Source organism: Gilbertella persicaria (genome assembly GCF_025201335.1).
Source record: "Gilbertella persicaria strain CBS 190.32 chromosome Unknown B0P05scaffold_61, whole genome shotgun sequence".
NCBI classification, from domain to species: Eukaryota; Fungi; Mucoromycota; class Mucoromycetes; order Mucorales; family Choanephoraceae; genus Gilbertella; species Gilbertella persicaria.
In genome coordinates this window covers 113459-133268 of record NW_026252022.1, presented here as the reverse complement: position 1 = coordinate 133268, position 19810 = coordinate 113459, and the positions used below count along the sequence as shown (strand labels likewise).

Genomic DNA, 19810 nt, shown 5'->3' with positions numbered 1-19810 from the left:
AAAAAAAAAAAAAAGAAAAGCTTGCGGCAAAATGTTTTACCCGATAAGATCTCTCAAGCATAGTAGAGTCGCTTATTGATTTTTAAGAGGATAAAGGTTTTCTTCTCCTTCAATGCCAAACGTGACACGTTTCTTTTGGTTTTTTTTAAATATGCCTATACGGATCCTGATATTCTTTGCACTCTTAAAAGCATTCGAACTACCCAAATAAGAGAATTCATGCAACTGAGTTTCAGCGAGCGGTGTCATGCCTGTAGCCAATAAAGCGATTTGAGAATTACCACGAGCAATGCCTTCCGTCTCTTTCATACTTATGAACCATACGCATACCCACCAAATGACAGGTAGGAAGAGACAAAGGCAAAGAGCATATGCACCTAATTTGCTTACAGAGTATGTTGGTGTTGTCGTAAAGAATGCAAGGCCTTCATAGGGAGATACATCTAATGAAGCAAAATCTTGCGATACATAAGGTGCTTGAAAGAATGCATAATCGAAGGCTATAAGCGCATCTTTCATAAATAATTCAAACTTTGGATCAGGGTTGTTTATGTTATACGCTGACATGTAATCTGCCATTGAATAGTATTTAGGTGTCGTCAATTCAACAAGAAGAGCTTGTTGCATAATATAAGCATTCACCATAACAGAAGTGCTTTTGTTCTTCAAGAGTTGATCCGGAGCTAGAGCAACATTGTTGCCCAAGACATTATCATAATCCATTACAATGGGTGTAGTTGTGTCAACACTAGCTTGTACCAATGTGCCATTACTTGTTTTCCATGTAGACTATTCTAGTTAGTGATCAAAGAAAACAAATAGCTCTTTCTTACTAAAACAAGGCTAGAATTGAAATGGCACTTTTTGAAAGTAAGTTCTGTGTAATTGGAGGCAACGCCATATGCTATATCACTGTTTCTATAGGCTACAACAAAGACTTGGTCACCTACATAAGGCCTGTATTGCGGATCATATTCTGTGGTAGAAGCAAATATCATGGGGATATTCAAACCAGGCATCAAAGGAGCAGTATAGTTTAACAAATCATAATACGTTCGCCCAAGCATTTCAGTAGCATAAAGAAATTTGGGAAAGACCATCTTCTTTCCTTCAGAATTATGAGTGATGTTGTCAAACGTAAAATATTCTTTCAGAACAACAACTGTTCTATTTGTACCCCATCGATTCACTATGGCTGTGTCGTTTTCTGTCACTTGATTACATGTCATTGTGGTGGATATGTAACTAACGTTGTTGAAGATGCAATAATCAGAACCAGAAGGACACTTGAAAAGAGGACTTGCAGGTGAACCATTGGCTGCTTGGGCGAAACTGGATGTTGTGATATAAGCGTTTTTTGTAAGACCGTTCATCTTGGGAGGCATACCAGACGACTTTAATTCTCCACGATCTTCTATATAGTAAGGTTTGTAAGCAAAGAATCGAACATCAATACCCGTCTTATTGTAGCTTGAGGTCATTGGAACAAGGACTTCTTGAGTCAAAGGATTGTAGACTAAAATCCCAAGATGAAATAGGAAGGCTACCAATAATACAAAGTCAAAATGCATTGCTCTTATTGTCAGTGAAAAACCTAGTTAATTGCAACGTTATTTTTTTTTTCCTCGAGTAAACCCAATACAGCAACATACCTGATAAGCCTCTTGTACATCCATCATATACATCAATCAAAGTCAGTTCTGCACCCTTTTTTAAATGAACCCATTTATACTCTGCAATTGCTCTATACAAAAATCAAAAAAAAACACAATCGACGTTAAATAAACAATCAAGAAAAAAAATAAAGAGAGACTAACGTAGATACTCCACTAATAATGAACAATGTAGTAATGTTAAGGAGGAGAGAGACAATTGCTGGTATTTTGAGCCCTATGATGGTGTATTCTATACTCTTTCCATTTGCATGTAGTAAAAGGAGCAATAGGGCAATGATAAAGAAGCTACTGATACAAAACAAAGGTAAAGGCTTAAGGTAAAGAAAGGTTTTACTTTTCTTTAGCTTGTGAACATCATAGTCTGGCTGTCGCTTGTCGTCTCCTTGTAAAGTGTCTTCCAACATAAGGCAGTCATCATGTTTCTCCTCTGTCAATACTTTGTAAAGGGGTATGTCCTCTGAAGTATGACTGTAGGGTTGCTTCTGCGAATCCATATTGGATTTGTAGACCTCCAGATTTGAGTTCTTTTTAAGTAATTAAGTAAAATTAAAATAAAACTGAATATATTACCATTGCCCGAAAACAAAAGAAAATGAAAGAAGGAGAGGAAAAGAAGAAAAGGAAAATTAGGGAACCCAAATCCAATCAATGTTGCACAGAAAAGGTAGTTAATTCTTTGATCTGCCAACATTGTACTACAATGTGATAAAATTACTGCGAATCTCAGCATGTAGCATATGTATTTATAATTCACAAGCCTCGTCTTTTTATATCTAACGTGAGATCTCGCAAGAAATAAAAACAATTGAGAAAAAGAACAATAGGGAGAACAAACGATGGTACATTGTTAGAAACTATAAAGTAACTATAGAATACATTTGATTTAAAGAGTAAGAACAATCTTCTTAGCAAGAGCTTGATGGTTCCAATTGTTACAGCCCTTAAGACCTTTGTCAATGGAGGCATTGACAGTTGATTTTGCGCTAAAATTAGCTGCTAAAGCAGCATTAAGTTTAGCAGACTTCAAACCTTTTGCACGAGCTTTTCCTCTAGACTTTCCTTTTGCCTTTCCTTTGCCAGGGATTTTCTTCTTGATAGTAGTAATACCAGAGCTGACACAGCCACCTGCTTTCGTCTGAAGCGTGCTACCAATCTTTGGAAGTTGAGTCTTGATCAAGATGTTGGCTTCTGCATAGATCTCGGCCAAGATGGCAATGAGTTGAGCGTCGGTTAAAGTCTTACTACCACATTTCTTGCGAAGACTAGATTCGAGAATGGCAAAGATTTTAGCATTGATTTGGGCATTCAAAGTAGCACTAAAGGTTGATTTCAAAGTAGCAGCAAAAGACGATTCAATCAACTTGAGGCTTGCATCACTCAATTCATAGGAGCCAAGGAGAATAGAAGCAATATTTAAAGAATCAAAGGCCTTTTCAGAAAACTAAATAGAGATCAGGTGAGTAGTTGTCATCCATAACTTTGAACTTACAGTAGAAGAAATGAGCGAAAATACACGGACATTAAGATCAGCTTTGATGGAGCCCATAAGAGAATGAATGAGGGCATCATTCGTTTTGCAAGGACAGAAATTAGTGCGTTTGACCAACAAAGGAGTGTCATTAACAGACCTTTCAACGTTTTGGACTTCAAGTGCAGCAATGTCTTCAGTGAAAGGAGAAGCAGAGACAGAAGAAGCACAGAGAGCGACAAAAACGAGCAAAGAAGCAGTAGAGAGTTTCATGGATGAATGGAATTGGGAAGACTTGTAGAATGATAGAGACTCTCTACAACAAATAAAAAACCCATCCTATTTATATGAAAATTTTTAATATGTTCACTTGTTTTTTTCTTGCCAAGTTTTCTTCTTTGACAGGCAATGTGTTGCTTACTCAAGTTTATATTAATTTAATACTTGTCATGCTGTACCACCACAAACCCAATCCTGTTTTATTAAAAAAGTGATGCCAGATCATTGGCTGAGAAGCTGATCACCTCAAGGAAATCACTTTTAAGTACAATGAAAACGTTTTAAATTGACTTCAAATATTTTCAAACAAGTACTGGTGTGTACACTCTTAAAATAAACTGATGGTAACAGCTAATTTGATTGCATTGCAGTTCTAAAGTTACAAGTAGTATCCTGTTCTTTTTTCGAAATAACAGTTTTGCTTGCAACATCTAAAGCGTTTTGACACAGCATAAAAAAAAAGAAGTGTGTGATATAGTTCACGTACGTCTCTTTTGTGAGGACAGAAAGACTTAACTCAGCAAAACAAGTTAATTTTTTTTTACTTTTTTTTTCTTGTTATGAAAATACCTGGGATCACTGCAGAGAGACTGAATGCGATCTTCGCAAAGAAAAGCAGTTTATATCAAACAACCGAGACGTTTGATATTAAGGCTATTGTCAATAAAACTAAGCAAGAGAATCGTTTTGCTTTTATCGCAAGTAAAAAGAAACTAAGTAAACTGGCTGTTATTCGAAACAGAGCCGACCGTCGATTGAAGGCTGCTGTACAGTCTGAGTATCCCAACCTAAAGCTGAAAGGCAAGTCATATAGTTTACATCGTCTTATTTTAATATTATCAGGCTACGATTTTTTGTTCTTTTTAAAACCACCCATCATTACTGCACCCTGGTCTACAGTTGTACAGGAAACAGCAAAATCACTAAGAGATTTAGAGAAAAAAACGTTAAAAAAGAAGTCCAAATAGCATGAGTCAATGTCATTTGTTTCTTGCTTAGGGCACCAAGACATGCAATAGGGGCTCTATGAATGCAGTCGTGTTTTTAGACCGAACAAGTGTCTAGGCTGCTTTTTTGATGGAAATAAACTTCATGCGTAATTTAATGGCATGATATATACAATTCCCTTGTACCTGAATTACTACCAAATGGTTTTAATACTTGCTTGTATCACCTTTTAAGCGCGTTATTTGCATTTCATATTTATAAGCATTTTTAGGCTTATTCAGGTCGACAGAAAAAAAAAACTAGTCTGCCTACTCTTAAAGAACAGTGTCAATTTTCACTTTTTGGCTCTGCATAAATCCATCTTCTCATTCATGTTATCATTCTTTAGAACATGACTACATTTAACTTTACTGAGGCAAAGCATTTAATGGAAGTAAATTGGTCCCTATGGCATCATTTATGTCAAACGTCTCACATATAATGTCATTTAAAAAAAAAGAGAAAAAAGAACTGCTAACCTTTCATTTCATCTTTTTCATAAACAGTGCTGGAATATCTTTGATTATTTTCTTGTTGCCTCATAGTTTTCATTGAAAGCCATAGTTGCGAATATATGTTTGGCTTTTCCCGTAGTCAACCCAATTGAGACGTTTAAGGTTTGTAGTCAAGTGTAAATCCAACCGAGAAAGGTTTGTCTCGCTAGAAAAAGCCTATGTAAACAGACCATCATTGTTCCTCCCTTTCTTTTTGTACAGAATACATAGTTTGAATAAGGCATACACAAATAATGCTTTTGGCTCTCCGAAGTTCTGATGACTGATGACATATACTATGCCTTTCACATGCATTTTTTTTTCTCTTCACCATTTTATATAGCATTCAAAACCTAAAAAAAATTCCCATATCGTTTTCTTTTCGTTTTCTTTCTCTCTCTCTCTCTCAACCCCCTACTCTTTCTTATCATGCCTGAATTGAAGACTTTTACTAGAGCTGAAGTAGCCAAACACAATACTGAAGATGATTGTTGGATCATTATTGACGGTTCTGTCTATAATGTCTCCACCTTTGCTCAGCTGCATCCTGGTGGCAGTCAAATCTTGATTGAATTAGGTGGCAAAGACGTTACTGGTAATCTATCAACGCGTTTTTTCTTTATATTAACAAAAAACAAATAGAGGACTTTTACGGTCTTCATCGTCAAGAAGTATTGATCAAATACGCTCCTCGTCTCAAGATTGGTACGATTGAGAATGAAGTGTCTCAAGTGAGCTTGCCTTCTCCTGGTGATCTCTCAGCTGTTCCCTATGGTGAGCCTAGTTATTGGATGGGCTTCAAGAGTGCTTATTTCACGTAAGTTGCATATAGAATATTTCAAATTCAGCTTACTCATTCATTACCTAGTGAGAGTCATACACGTTTCCGTAAGGCATTTCGTGCTATCTACGATGAAATCAAGTCTGATGCTGTTTTGGCTGAAGATCAAGGTACTTATCCTACTAAGGAATTGTATGCCAAGTTAGGTGAAGCTGGTGTATTGGCTAGTCAAATCGGTCCTGGTCCTTGGTAAGATACATACAACATACATCCTGTATTTTTTAACTTTATTATTTAGGCTTAAGGGTCTTCAATTACCTGCTGGTATCAAGCCTGAAGAATTCGATTATTTCCATGAATTGATTGCTCATCAAGAAACAGCTCGTCTTGGTACACCTGGTTTTGCTGATAGTATCTCTTCTGGTTACTCGATTGGTCTCCCTCCCGTCTTCAACTTTGGCAGTCCTGAATTAAAGGCCAAGGTTGTTCCTGAAGTGCTTCTTGGTAAGAAGCGTATCTGTCTGGCCATTACGGAGCCTTATGCTGGTTCTGATGTGGCTCGTATCCGTACCACTGCCACCCGTACGCCTGACGGAAAGCATTTCATCATCAACGGTGTCAAGAAATGGATTACCAACGGCGCCTTTGCTGATTACTTTACTGTTGCTGCTGTGACAGAGAAAGGAATCACGACCTTTTTTGTTGAACGCGACGATAACATCGAAACCAAACAGATCAAGACGTCTTATTCACCTTCTGCTGGTACTGCCTACATCACCTTTGAAAACGTCAAGGTACCTGCTGAAAACATTCTTGGTAAAGAAGGCAAGGGTTTCCAGGTCATCATGTACAACTTCAACCATGAACGTTGGTACATTTGTGGTGCTGTCACAGCTGCTTCACGCGCTATTGTTGAAGACTGTTTCAAATGGGCTGTTCAGCGCAAAGTGTTTGGCAAGCGTCTTATTGACCAACCTGTGATTCGTAACAAGTTGGCTGCCATGATTTCTCAATTGGAAGCTGTTGAGAACTGGCTTGAGAACATTACGTACCAAATGTGCAACATGAGCTACCAAGAGCAGTCTGTCAAGTTGGCTGGTCCTATTGCCTTGTTGAAATACCAAGTGACCCGTGTGGCTCATCATATTGCTGACGATGCCTGTCAAATCTTTGGTGGTCGTGCTATCACCAAGACAGGCATGGGTCGTCAAGTAGAAGCATTCCAAAGAACCTATAAGTTTGGTGCTATCCTTGGTGGTTCTGAAGAAATCATGGCTGATCTTGGTATCAGACAAGCCATGAAGCAATTCCCTACCAGTGCTAGACTCTAAAATAAACCTTTTTTTTTTTATTGTCCTACATTCTCTGCATAAAATTATCCTTTTCTTTCTTTCTTTCTTTCTTTATGACCTATTCTTGGGACCATATCAAAAGTCAAGTAAGACAGTTTAGATCCAACTTACATTCTATATACCCTATTCAAGTTTGGAATATCACCAAAGACTTTACCATACATCAAAATACGCTTTATTTTCTTTCAAATAACCGTGATCCCACCCAAATCACTCCAACAGCACAACTCCAACTACACAAGATCAACTTGACACAATGTATGTAACAAAACCAACTTTATCTTTCTTTCTTTTTTTTAACGATATTGTTTAGTTGATACGATACAATGTTGCCAACCTACAGGCATCACCGTGAAAGATTATTTAGTGTCATTACAATCATGTCCCATCTTGAAAAAGGAATTGGCCATACCTGATCTCAATCTCTTGCCTGAGACTGATCCACTCTATCGTCCTAGTATTTCTAGTTTCGAATTAATAGACAACACACTTTTGTTTACTTGGCGAGAAGAACACTACATAATTCCTGATATAACAGACAAAGTAAGAATGAATGAATCAATAGAGTCATAACTCTCTAGTGTAGATGATACCCCACTTCATACCGTCTTTTGGTGATCGACATGACATGAAATTAGGTCAAGAGAAGATAGCTTTTATTCGAAATAGAGATATTTGGATCACGGATCTGAATGGACAAGAGACTCAGCTTACGTTTTGTTCGTCCAATACACACGATCCAACACGTCAATGTGGTACAGCAGAATACATGATGCAGGAAGAATTCCATCGATTGACTGGGTATTATTGGAGACCCCATAAACCAGAATTTAAGGAGGATTGTATACTCTATCTAGAGACATCTGAATTATCAGTAGAACAAGTGTTTATTCCAACCTCCTCTGTCTTCAGCAGTAGTCCATTATCACCAGGAACAGATGCAGTACCCGCTATTCATACTGAATCCATCGAATCCATGCGATATCCTCGACCAGGATACCCTAATGCTACTAGTGATGTCTGTCTTGTTCATTTCAGAGTCAAAGATGGGAAACCATTGTATCTAGAACATACTACCTTATGGACATACCATCAAATCAAGACTCAATTCCCATGGATGGAATATATTGTGCGGTTTGGTTGGTTACCTGATGGACAGAGGCAAGTTGCACTCTTTTTTTTTTTTTTTTTTTTTTTTTTTTTTTTGTATTCATAAGCCTATAGTATTTGGCTTCAATTGCTCTCAAGAGATCAGAAACAAACAGCGCTAGTAAAACTAGTTCTGACATCACATGCGATAGAGATATTATGGCAAGAAACAAATTCATCTTGGATTAATATTACAGACGTATACTACTTTATGCAGACACTCTCTTCTGTTCACCATGTCAAGTTGATCTGGAGCTCAGAAAGAGTGAATGGCTATCGGCACTTGTTTCTTGTGGAGAAATACAGCCATGAATCCAACAGTAGAATCACACAACTCACACAGGGGGAGTGGTGTTGTGTGGATAGACCTTTGTTTGTGGATGAATCACGTCATCTTGTGTATTTCTCTGCTAAGATGCATACACCCCTTGAATCCCATTTCTATGTTGTCTCCTATGATAGACCAGAATCACCTCGACTTTTGACTCAACTGGGATTTAGTCATCAAGTCAGTATGGATTCTGCTGATTATTTCATTGATTGTTTCTCTGCACTCCATCATCCTCAAGTCATTTTGATTCAAAAGCTAAACCATACACCTATCTCAATAGAGAAATCAGCTCTGTTGATGCCTGTTTCCTTTAAGAAACAAGAACCTGTCTATACAAGACCACCACCCTCACCACCACCTTCTTTTCGATTTGAAGATGCTTTTTTATCGCCTGAGACCCAACTGTTGGACTATGCACTGATTTACAACGATAGAGTGCATGGTGAGATGTTTAGTTTTACTACACTGGATGGTAAATGGGTGGCATCTGATTGCGTACTGATCTGATTAGGCACGCCATTGTATGGTTGTCTCTATAAACCAAGGTATTATGAACCAGGTAAATCTTACCCTACTCTTTTACATATCTATGGTGGACCTAAGACACAACTGGTTCTGAATGAATTCAAGTTTCCTCGTTTGATGCGATACTTGATGTCTGTCTATTTTAACTTTGCTGTGGTGATTATTGACAGTAGAGGATCAAGTGATCGAGGGCTTCAATTTGAGTCTCATCTTCAACAGCGACTTGGCAGAGTGGAACTCAAAGATCAGATAGAGGGACTTGAATTCTTGCACAACACTCAATTTGGAGCCATTCAACAAGAAGGTGAACCCTTAAGGCCTGTGATTGATATGAATCGAGTGGCTATCACAGGCTGGTCTTATGGTGGATATCTTAGTCTGATGGGATTGGCTCAATACCCTGATGTGTTTAAGATGGCTATTGCAGGTGCACCTGTCACACAATGGGAGTTGTATGATGCTGCTTACACAGAGCGATATATGGGACTACCAGCAGAGAACAAGGAAGACTATCTTCACAGCAGTGTCCTGAACTATCTTGATCAGTTCCCCAACACGTAAGTATATCATATGGTTGCTGTAGGTTGGATATTGATAGAGATGTTTAGTGAACACAGACTGCTGATTGTTCATGGACTGATAGATGAAAATGTCCATTTTCGTAATACAGAACAATTGGTGGCTCAATTAGACAAACTCAACAAGCCTTATCGACTCCAAGTCTATCCTTCAGAGAAGCATGGACTTAGACATGCTAGTGTCAATGAACACTTTGAGACACTCATGTATTATTGGCTTTCAAATTATCTGTAAAGAATAAATAAAAAAAAAAGAGCGGAATTTTTTTATATGGTCGAATCAAGTGTGATCGTGGAGCAACGTGCCCGTCAGTGTGATGTTACACTCTGTCAGTGCTATGTTAAAAGCAACTCATCTATTTGAAATTCCGACATCGCTTTAAAAAAAAAAAAAAAAAAAAAAGAAATTCTTTTTTCTTCAACATACGCATATATATATATTTATAAAAATGAAATTTGGATCACAGTTAAAAGACGCTATCTATCCTGAATGGACAGAATACTATATTGATTATGATGGCTTAAAAAAGAGATTAAGAAAAGCAGAGAAAGACAAGCCATTTACAGAAAAGGATGAAATAGAGTTTGTTGAATTATTGGATAACAATCTAGAAAAAGTAAAGTACAGAAAATGAATGAGAAGTATACTGATGACTTTAGGTCTATGCTTTCCATCAAGAGAAAATGGAAGATATCAAGATGAAAATCGATATGGAGGATGACAAGATCAATACGCAAATACCCAGTCAAGACAGTGTGAATGAAATGAGTGCTATTCAAGAACGTATCAACTGGATTGCAGATGACATTAATCGCCTTGCTCGATTCTCTCGTATCAACTATACTGGCTTCCTCAAGATTGTCAAGAAACACGACAGACACACAGATTATGTCCTTCGTCCTATGTTTATGGTCCGCTTAAACCAATGTCCCTTTTGGAATGAAGACAATGATGCCTTGTTGATCAAGTTGTCTCAACTGTTCTCTAAAGTAAGAGAGGGTGGCATGACCATGTCCTTTAAGCCTGCTTCTCAAGCAGTTCATTTTATGGAAGATCGAGCCTCAGACAGTCGTCGATTGGTCGTCAAACGTTTCTTTGTCCAGACAGAGAATGTACTGGAACTCAAGACTTATGTATTGCGTCATTTGCCTGTCTTGGTCTACCGCGACAATAACTCAAAGAGACAAGACAATATTGACCCTCCTATTTCCACGCTTTATTTAGACAATGCTGATCTGGATTCATACAATTCCCGTGTAGAAGCAGCTGAAGGATCTCAAGTCATTCGTCTTCGTTGGTATGGTAGTGCCAAAGGAAACAGTTCTATTGCATTTGAGCGTAGAACATTGGATGAAGAGAACCGGGGGGAATTAAAGGATCGATTTACCATCAAAGATAAATATGTTGCTGGTTTCCTTCAAGGGGATTCAACATTTATTGATAAATCAGTCCGTAAGATGAAGAACAATGGCAAGAGTCAAGAAGAAATTGAAAAGCATCAACAACTGATTCAACAGATACAACATACCATTCGAGAAAAGGGAATGCAGCCAGGTAAAGTCAATTACTTAAATTCTCCTAGAAAATAACCTTCATGTTAGTGTTACGCACCTATTACCGTAGAACGGCTTTCCAAATTCCTGGGGATAGAAGTGTCCGTATGGCCTTAGACACTGACCTGTGCTTTATCAGAGAAGATTCTGGACTGTTCCCTGATGACAACACAGTACGTCGACCAGAGGACGCATGGCGTAGACCTGATGCAGATACCAATTTCCCTTTTGATCATCTCAAGAATGAAAATGATATCAACCGATACCCTTTTGCCACTTTTGAAATCAAACTTGAATTGGCACCTAATGAGAAAGAACCTGAATGGATTGTGGATCTTGAAGAGAGTGGTATTCTTGAAGAAGCCTTTGGTTTCTCTAAATTTGTCCATGGTATTGCTGTCATCTTTGATGCCCGTGTGCCTCTTTTGCCTTACTGGTTGGCCCAGATGGAGAATGATATACCATTATTGCCCTCACCTTCAAAAGGAATAAGTAAATCAGCCAATGAAGTGGAATCTATTCACTCAACATCACCCCCACGTGGGCCTACTTCAGCCAATGAACGCTCTGGCTTGTTGAATGCTGGATCCTCTTCTTATATGAGTACCACAGACCATGCACGTACCATTCAGCCTCAAGAAATTGGTCCCTCTCGTTTGATTGAGCATATCAATGCTGTCTTTAACACCTTGATCGGTAAACCTCAGCCTTCTTTACGCCATCAACAACAGTTTGAAAGGCAGTTGGATGCTGCACCTGTCATTTTACCCCCAGGTGTCAAAGTACCCAAAAAGGTGGCGACACCACTCCGGGTTGAACCTAAGGTCTTCTTTGCCAATGAACGTACTTATTTCTCATGGATGTCGTTTGGTACACTCATTTCTACCTTTTCACTTGCTCTGTTCAATGCAGGGGATGCGACTGGTAAGATCAGTGGTATTGTCTATACACTTGTGTCTATCTCTACATTGATGTACGGTATGGGTCTTTATTATCGTCGTCGTGAATTGATTCATAACCGAGCTGCTGGTCCTTATGATGAATTGATGGGTCCAACTGTCATTTGCTTTGCTTTGTTGTTTGCAGTGGGTTTGAATGCCTACCTTAAGTTTACCGTCAAATCCCCTTCTTTATTCTATCTTTAAATAAACGCGTTTTGCTTTATAGTTTGGTAGTACGATTCCATTTATTTTCATCTCCCTTTTTTTTTTTATTTTTTTTTATATTCGATGGACCCATTTCAATCATTTCCTATACAGTTCAATCCTCAAATCTATGAGAGTAGCAATGTACCTCCATCTACAGACAAGTTATTCTCTTTTAGTGGCTTCCAAGCAGGCTTGATGACAAGTCAACAAAATACGATGCCAAGCAGTTCAAACTTACAACCTCCTTTCCAACCCTCTCGACCACAAACATTTCTACAGCCACCTTTAGCCCAATCTGCTCAGAATGAAAACGGAAGTCGATATGCTGGCATGTACGCCAACACTGGATTTGATATGTTGACCTTATTATCGCGTGTGGTCAATCGACCCAACCCTCAAATCAGCTTAGGCCCTGTGGATTTATCATGTTCGTTTGTGGTGGTGGATGCGAAACAATATGATTTTCCATTGGTCTATGTGTCCCCTATGTTTGAACGCTTAACGGGTTATGCACCTCATGAAGTGATAGGCAGGAATTGTCGGTTCTTACAAGCACCTGATGGAAGAGTGGCTATTGGTTCAAGAAGAAAATATACAGATAACAGCACTGTCTATCATATCAAGACACATATAGTCCAAGGAAAAGAATCACAGTCGAGTATCATCAACTATAAAAAAACGGGTCAAGTAAAGTGCACTACTTTCTATTCTCATCATCAAAACTCATATTTGTATCTAGCCTTTTGTCAACCTATTGACAGTGATACCTATTGCTTGGGAATCATCTGATGAAATCGATTATTTTGTAGGATTACAAGTGGATCTTGTAGAACAACCAAATTCAATATTTCAAAGCATGAAGGGTAATGGAATCATCCTCCATTCAAATGTGTATTAAATGGGAATAAGCGGTTTTTTTTTTTTTTTTTTTTTAGATGGAACATACACTGTCAACTATAGAAGTTCTACTATTCCATCTGCCATTTCAGGTGAATAAATGAATTCTATATGGAAAACTAAAGGCAATAACGATAGGCTTTCCAATGAATCCTGAACTTGCTGAAGAGCCTATTGAAGAATGGCGAAGACCTGTTTCTCCTAAACCCTTATTGACATCCTCATCCAATGATCCTCCCATGGTGTCTACTGGCAGCAGCAGCCATTTGTCCTCAAGACCCTCGGATACAGAACCCCCATAGATATAGAAACACTGATCAAAGAAGCAAGTACAGATGAAGGCAAATTTAGACGATGTTGGCATGAACTACTGTTGGACCAGAGTCCTGATTTTATTCATGTCTTGACCATCAAAGGGATCTTTCTGTACTGCTCTGATTCAACACAGCAACTGTTAGAATACGAACCCTCAGAACTGATTGGTGAATCACTCAAAGACATCTGTCATCCCTCGGATATCACAACTGTCATGCGTGAATTAAAGCAGTCTTCCAGCGACTCAACAGAACCTGTCAATCTGATTTACCGTGCACGCCGTAAAAACTCGGGCTACATATGGATTGAATGTTGTGGTAAACTCAGGAATGAAGATGGTCGTGGGCGTAAATATGTCGTCTTGTCCGGTCGAGAACGTCCTGTGTATCAGCTGCCGCGTAGTGCTCTGGCAGTAGGCAACAGGGCCCATGAGGCACGTACACCTCAAGACGCATTGATGCCAGGCACAGAAGACCATGAATTCTGGGGTAAATTAAGTGCTGATGGCTTACTGTTGTATGTCAGTTGGACATGTGCGAATATCCTGGGCTCACCTCCTCCTGAACTGATTGGCACGTCCTTGTACCAGTTGATGCGTAGTAACCGTACAACCGATCTAACCCGTGCATTAGCAGAAGTCAAAGAAGGCAAGATTGTATATTTAAGGCACGCTTTGTTGAACAATGCAGGCATGGAAGTCATGGTGGCCACTACATTCTATCCAGACGGGAAAGCATCTTTACAAGAACAACCTACGTTTGTATTGATGCAGACAAAGGTGATTGATGATGAATCTACCTTGACAGACGAAGAGCCAGTGTTTGTCTCGATGGATCCTGATGTCAAAAAGAAAGGAAGAGCAGATGTATCGATGCCTAATCTGGACAGTCATGGTGTTGTCCTTCCCTCTGTACAGCGTATCCATACAGGTGAACGTATGGTGGATGAACTCGATATTGCTCGAGATGCAAATTGGCAGTATGAATTACATCAATTAAGGATCAGTAATAAGAAATTAAGAGATGATCTCAATATTTTACTTCAAAGAGCGAAACAAGTAAGTCTACTAGATTGTATCAAGACTGACCATGACAGGATGGTAAAGAAGAAGTTGCCCACTGTCATTCATGTTATCGTCGTTTACCAGGCACTTCAGAATTGGATTATAGTTCAGAGGAACCTCTGTTATGTAATACATGTTCTCTTCGTGATATACCAACACAATAAAAAAACGCTTTATTTATTTAAAGACCTTACCATCAACACAGTCTTCAAAGTCCCAAGCAAGATACTTGTAGAATTCTTCCTTCTTTTCTTCATATTGAGCAGGTTCAATCTTTTGGAAGTTGTAAGATTCGTAGTCAGCAGCATCGTAGATTTCATAAGGAACTTCTTGACCACGGATAACAAAGTAACCAGAGATGCTGTTGTTGTTGTTTTCACCACGAACAATCATGGAACCGAAAGCGTACTTGTGAGCACGTTCAAGACGAGCATAGAAACCACCGATCAAGTTGTTGGACATGAAAGTCAAGGTCAATTCATCGTTGTACTTGTAGTCAACCTTCCAGATAGAGTAACCCTCAGGGTCAAAGTGTTCCCAGAACCACTTGATGGCATCCTTAGTATCGTTGTTGGAGTATTCACGCTTCCAGGCATCCATAACGAAAGGAGAAGGAGGCAACAAATCCAACTTGGACTTAGGCTTAGGAGCAGGCTTGGGTTCTTCTTCAACAGCAGCAGCAGGCTTGGCTTCCTTCTTGGGAGCAGCTTCCTTAGGAGCAGCAGGCTTCTTTTCCTTCTTGGGGGGAGTGTACTTCAAGGGAGTTTCACAGAGCTTGATGTCACCGAGGTGCTTGGCGAATGGAGCCTTAGCAACAAGGGTGGTGTAGTAACGAGTGACGTTCTTGAATTCAGCACGGAAAGCCTTGTCAAAGACATTTACGAAACCCAAAACAAGAGAAGCAGCAACAGCAATATCAGCAAGAGTGACAGATTCACCAACGAGGTAAGTCTTGGTTTCGAGAATCTTGTTGAGAGCACCCAAAGCTCTCTTGACCTTTTCAATACCACTGTCAACGTTAGGCTTCATGTAAGGGAAGTAACCCAAGAGAGGGTAGACCCAAGTACCGAGGTTAGCAGCAATTTCGTTTTCAGAGAAAAGGATCCATTGAAGGACAAGGGCCTTTTCAGCAGCAGTGGTACCGAGAAGAGGGTTGTTTTCCTTTTGAGCAGCAGCTAGCATCGATCATCAGTATATATAAAAAAAAATTTTTTTTTCTTTAGATATGCACTCACCATAGTAAGCAATAGCAGAAGACTCAAAGATGTTGACCTCAGCAGATTCAAAAGTGGGGATCTTACCCAAGGGGAACTTGTTCAAGAATTCAGGAGTCTTATCCTTAGCAAAGTCGAAAGCTTCAGTGTTGATTTCAACACCGGTGTATTCAGCCTAAAAACACGATGTTGAACATTCCCTTCCTTCTCATACACTCTACAATACTTACAGCAATAAGAGCCTTAGCAACACGAGGGTTGGTGGGGTAGGACTTGATAGTCTATATCATCATATCAGCATCCATCTCCTATTCTCTTTAGGTCACACTTACACCGAGGGGAGCCATATTTGAATAAAAAGGTAAAGAAAGGATAAAGAAAAAACTTTTAGGGTGATAAATCAAAAAAGAAAAAAAATTTTAGCTGTCACAAAAAAAAAGCGCCACCCAAATGAAATCACTTTTCTTTTTTTTTCTTTATTTATGCTTGTTGTGGTTCTTCATCAAGCTGTTCGAATGCATCAGCTATTTTCATCACTGCTCTTCTTACAAGTGTATTTTTAATTGGTTTTTTCTAATGTTGACATATTAAGTTGACGTTACTTGATATGCTACTTTACCTGATCGATCTCGTGAATCATCGCTTGTATGGTCTTCATTTGTTCATTCGAAAGTTTTTCTAGTCTCAATCTGAGTAAAAAGTGGCACAATATCTTTCTTAATTCGCTTTCTTTCTCGGCATAAATCAACTCGAGTGTTTCAATGGCTAATCCACCAGAGACTTGGAATATTGCCTCATCATCGCCTTCAATATAATTAGGATCTTTTGATCTTGCACTATACACAACAGATCAGAACCATAGATATAGGAACTTAGACTTACGTTTGAAGTTTTTCAGGATCATTCCAATCAGCAAGCATTTCTGTGATGGTTTTGGGATCTACCATCGTCTCATCTTGAGCCAAATCAGCATGTACACGACAAAGTTCTTTGATCGAGGATAATGTGATATTGGAAAGTGATTTTTGGTGTGCAGGGGACGAATAGCAATAGACTGGAAAGAAATAAGCCAGGCATTGATGAATCGTATTGCAGGCTTCATCTACTTCTGTCTTGGGGAAGAAATACAACAAGATCATTAAACCTAGTAACTAAAGTAATGTCAGCAAAAATAGCTTCTAAAAAGAAAGGAGAGCTTACTTCATCATCTTCAAATCGATTAAACAGCATAAGTTTACAGAGTGCTTGTGTTGTAAATGATTGAATTTCTGTATTGTCATGGTCTAAGCCAAATTCAAACACTTGATGGATATCTTCAGACTACAAACAAGGCTTGAATTCCTATCGTTTAGATGTTGTACTTACACTTGATAGATATTCAGTCATGGTTTCCACACCATACATCAGCAATATATCACCAAAGACCTATCCCCTTCTGTTATGTTACTTGATGCAGATCAATGACTTACTTTAATAGCCTTTTTAACAAGGTCTTCATGGCCATGTTTAATACACGTAATGAATAGTTTAATGTTGTGCTGTGCAAGGTGTTTATCAAGCATACAGCATAGACCAAGGCAATGTAAACCTTCTTCACGAAACAAATGATCTCCACTTTGAACTGCTGGTACAATCAAATCATTCAATAGACCATATAAACTTGAGTTTTCTGTTAATGTCTATATACGCGTCAATTTAAGCCATGGAGTTCATGAACAACTTACTTCATAACTATTTTCAAGCATGCGTTTACAGATACTAAGGCATCTAAACCGCACAACAAGGTTTTCAATATGTTGGTCTGATCCTTGACTTGGTTCTTCATGCTCTGTGTTGTCTTCTACTCGAGCCCTTTTGGTAGGTGTCTCGTCTAAATCAGCTAAAGAAGCCATGGCTTCTTCTTCTTCTTCTTGAATGTCGGACACAATTTCAATAATCGATCTAAAGAAGTAAGAGAATGAATTAGCGTATATTGCTTACCTTGTAAAATCACGTTCATCAATTGAAATCATTCGGAACACCTTTACAATTCTTTCAAGGTGATCATCAATCAATTCTTGTGATTTAAGAACTTCTCTTAGGAATTCAAACATTTTGCGTCTGCCTACTTCATCAGCATAGTCTAAACAGAGTGAAATATCCAATAACTGTGTCAGGATAAACTCATAGTTGGTAGAAGCAGCATCTTCTGCATTGACATTGGCACGATACAGGTTGTAATAGTTTTCAAGGTTAAATACATGTCTTGTTACTTCAGGCAAAATGACATCTAATCTTTCGTCTGTATCATCTTTACTCTGTAAGAATTCAATCACTATCTTGGCTAATAAAGCACTTTCACCAGACAAATTATGCCAGAATTCCTCTAAATAAAATTAAAATTTGTGTGTGTATATATATATATATATATATGTATTCATACCTACCATCAAATACAATATCATTTACAATGTCCATTCTCTCTTTAAAAAACTCTTTCAACAGCTTTTCTACAAGTGGTGATAGAATAGATTTAGTAGCTTCTAATCGCTCCAAGAATTCAATCAAGTTGTTATTAGCATGGACAATCCATTTTTCAGAGAACAGTTTGAGAGCTGCTTTGCGTACAAGTTCTATTCTATCGTTCAATCCCCATTTTAATATGTCATGTCTTTGCTCGAAACTGAGCATCTTAAAGTCAGGAATATCGGATAATGGCTTGAGATAGACAACACGTCTATTGGTGTCGTCTGGATCACGTATACACTGGACAAGGTATGGTATTGTTTCAGGTGTAACATCGATATTAAACAAAACTAAACGACGTACTTCACTAAAGAATGGCATGTCAGTATACCAGGTCAGCATAGACATCAGACTTACGCGCTGGTATCTCGTCGCATACTCCACATCAATTTATCATGGATTGTCTGTTCATCAGAAGCATTGGGTTCTGTATCACTCTGTAATCGACATAAGGCAGTTACTGCTTGTGCTCTTACGCTGGCATCTTTATCTAAATGACCTTCAAATAAATGGGATTTTAAATCTTGATACAAGTCTTCACTATATTCATGTTAGATAATAGCCCCCCTTTTCTTATTGTTGACTTACTCTAATTCACCCATTGAACTGATACTCAGGGCAATGATCTGACAGCAACGAGTACGAACGACTACTTTGGCATCGGAAAACCCTTTAAACAAATGACGCAAAAGGCTGTCGACAAACCGAGAAGTGACTGTCTCGTAATCACCCTCCTCTTCCTCTTCTTTGTTATCTGATGCAGAAGCTTCTGTCATTCTTTCGTCTTCCTCTTGATCCGTACTCGATGTTAGTTGAACCTTATCTGCTCCTTCTTTTGCTTTGGATTTAGCTTCCTCATCTATCCATCCCATTGAGTGATTGAGCATTTTAGTGATCATGATTTACCTTTTGATTGAATGTATTGCAAAAAGCCAGCAATGAATCGTTGAACTCGATCAGCAGTAGGTTCATTCTTTTTGATAGGAAGGATCACATTGACCATCTTATTAAACAGTTTCTGAAATTGTGCTTCGCCTTGTGCATCAATGTCTTCAGGCTGTCCAATCAGTCGAGGCGAGTTCAGACAACAAGCAACTTGAAGATCGCGCAATTTGATAGCATCGGCACGAAGATTGGCATTGGGTCTTTGAGCATCCATAAAAATATTGCTCATTAACGACTTTAAGTCAGACAAGGCTGTTTCTTTATCTAGTGTCGACGTCTCAACCACATTAGGATCAGTTCTTCTTCTAACCATGTTATCGTTTAAAAAAGAAAAAAAAAGGCGCGTCTTGAACGCGATCAAATTAAATTTGACTCCGACAAACATTTGGCCAGTTTATGATGACCTTGAAAAAGGCTCTTTAAAGAGCCATATGAAATCAGTTAAGTACATAGCCAAAGCGAATGATGGAAGTTTTGATAACAATGGTTTTTCCTGTACATTTTGAAATTTTCATGAGCAAACATCTCCCTTCTTTAAATCAAAGAGAA

The 19810-nt window shown here is 38.6% G+C and overlaps 9 protein-coding genes across 9 annotated transcripts; 5 read left to right on the top strand and 4 right to left on the bottom strand.

Moving 5' to 3' along the window:
* Nucleotides 1-19: 19 nt before the first annotated feature.
* B0P05DRAFT_561593 (uncharacterized protein) lies at nt 20-2276 on the bottom strand. The gene is made up of 5 exons (XM_051580492.1): nt 2247-2276; nt 1818-2200; nt 1653-1744; nt 834-1594; nt 20-789 (listed from the first exon to the last, which is right to left on the bottom strand). Exons 1-5 carry the CDS (start codon nt 2247-2249, stop codon nt 73-75), a joined length of 1956 nt encoding a protein of 651 aa, XP_051430267.1. The 5' UTR covers nt 2250-2276; the 3' UTR covers nt 20-72.
* Nucleotides 2277-2432: 156 nt separating this feature from the next.
* Nucleotides 2433-3446, bottom strand: B0P05DRAFT_641410 (uncharacterized protein). The gene is made up of 2 exons (XM_051583772.1): nt 3166-3446; nt 2433-3117 (listed from the first exon to the last, which is right to left on the bottom strand). Exons 1-2 carry the CDS (start codon nt 3415-3417, stop codon nt 2560-2562), a joined length of 810 nt encoding a protein of 269 aa, XP_051430266.1. The 5' UTR covers nt 3418-3446; the 3' UTR covers nt 2433-2559.
* Nucleotides 3447-3983: 537 nt separating this feature from the next.
* Nucleotides 3984-4391, top strand: B0P05DRAFT_591646 (uncharacterized protein; the record flags this gene model as incomplete). The annotated part of the gene is made up of 1 exon (XM_051582922.1): nt 3984-4391. One exon carries the CDS (start codon nt 3984-3986, stop codon nt 4389-4391), a length of 408 nt encoding a protein of 135 aa, XP_051430265.1.
* A 481-nt stretch (nt 4392-4872) lies between these two features.
* Nucleotides 4873-7016, top strand: B0P05DRAFT_628197 (acyl-CoA dehydrogenase/oxidase; the record flags this gene model as incomplete). Its single annotated transcript, XM_051583480.1, has 4 exons — nt 4873-5499; nt 5547-5721; nt 5773-5934; nt 5984-7016. The coding sequence occupies exons 1-4, from the start codon at nt 5334-5336 to the stop codon at nt 7014-7016; spliced, it is 1536 nt and encodes a 511-aa protein (XP_051430264.1). The 5' UTR covers nt 4873-5333.
* Nucleotides 7017-7025: 9 nt separating this feature from the next.
* On the top strand, nt 7026-9923 carry B0P05DRAFT_561574 (Alpha/Beta hydrolase protein). Its single transcript, XM_051580491.1, has 6 exons — nt 7026-7295; nt 7351-7580; nt 7624-8198; nt 8262-8989; nt 9029-9599; nt 9651-9923. Exons 1-6 carry the CDS (start codon nt 7091-7093, stop codon nt 9853-9855), a joined length of 2514 nt encoding a protein of 837 aa, XP_051430263.1. The 5' UTR covers nt 7026-7090; the 3' UTR covers nt 9856-9923.
* Nucleotides 9924-10047: 124 nt separating this feature from the next.
* Nucleotides 10048-12377, top strand: B0P05DRAFT_561568 (VTC domain-containing protein). The gene is made up of 3 exons (XM_051580490.1): nt 10048-10237; nt 10281-11175; nt 11223-12377. Exons 1-3 carry the CDS (start codon nt 10070-10072, stop codon nt 12317-12319), a joined length of 2160 nt encoding a protein of 719 aa, XP_051430262.1. The 5' UTR covers nt 10048-10069; the 3' UTR covers nt 12320-12377.
* B0P05DRAFT_561564 (uncharacterized protein) lies at nt 12373-14767 on the top strand. Its single transcript, XM_051580489.1, has 6 exons — nt 12373-13009; nt 13062-13185; nt 13258-13311; nt 13358-13487; nt 13511-14591; nt 14630-14767. Exons 1-6 carry the CDS (start codon nt 12404-12406, stop codon nt 14759-14761), a joined length of 2127 nt encoding a protein of 708 aa, XP_051430261.1. The 5' UTR covers nt 12373-12403; the 3' UTR covers nt 14762-14767.
* Nucleotides 14768-16182, bottom strand: B0P05DRAFT_561562 (uncharacterized protein). The gene is made up of 4 exons (XM_051580488.1): nt 16144-16182; nt 16042-16092; nt 15833-15986; nt 14768-15772 (listed from the first exon to the last, which is right to left on the bottom strand). The coding sequence occupies exons 1-4, from the start codon at nt 16156-16158 to the stop codon at nt 14775-14777; spliced, it is 1218 nt and encodes a 405-aa protein (XP_051430260.1). The 5' UTR covers nt 16159-16182; the 3' UTR covers nt 14768-14774.
* On the bottom strand, nt 16183-19575 carry B0P05DRAFT_561559 (nuclear condensing complex subunit; the record flags this gene model as incomplete). Its single annotated transcript, XM_051580487.1, has 12 exons — nt 16183-16384; nt 16431-16647; nt 16694-16962; nt 17012-17131; nt 17177-17236; nt 17281-17490; nt 17536-17752; nt 17792-18176; nt 18238-18623; nt 18674-18856; nt 18905-19175; nt 19223-19575. Coding segments are annotated over 12 exons (2764 nt in total), but the record flags the coding sequence as incomplete, so codon positions are not given.
* Nucleotides 19576-19810: the final 235 nt, after the last annotated feature.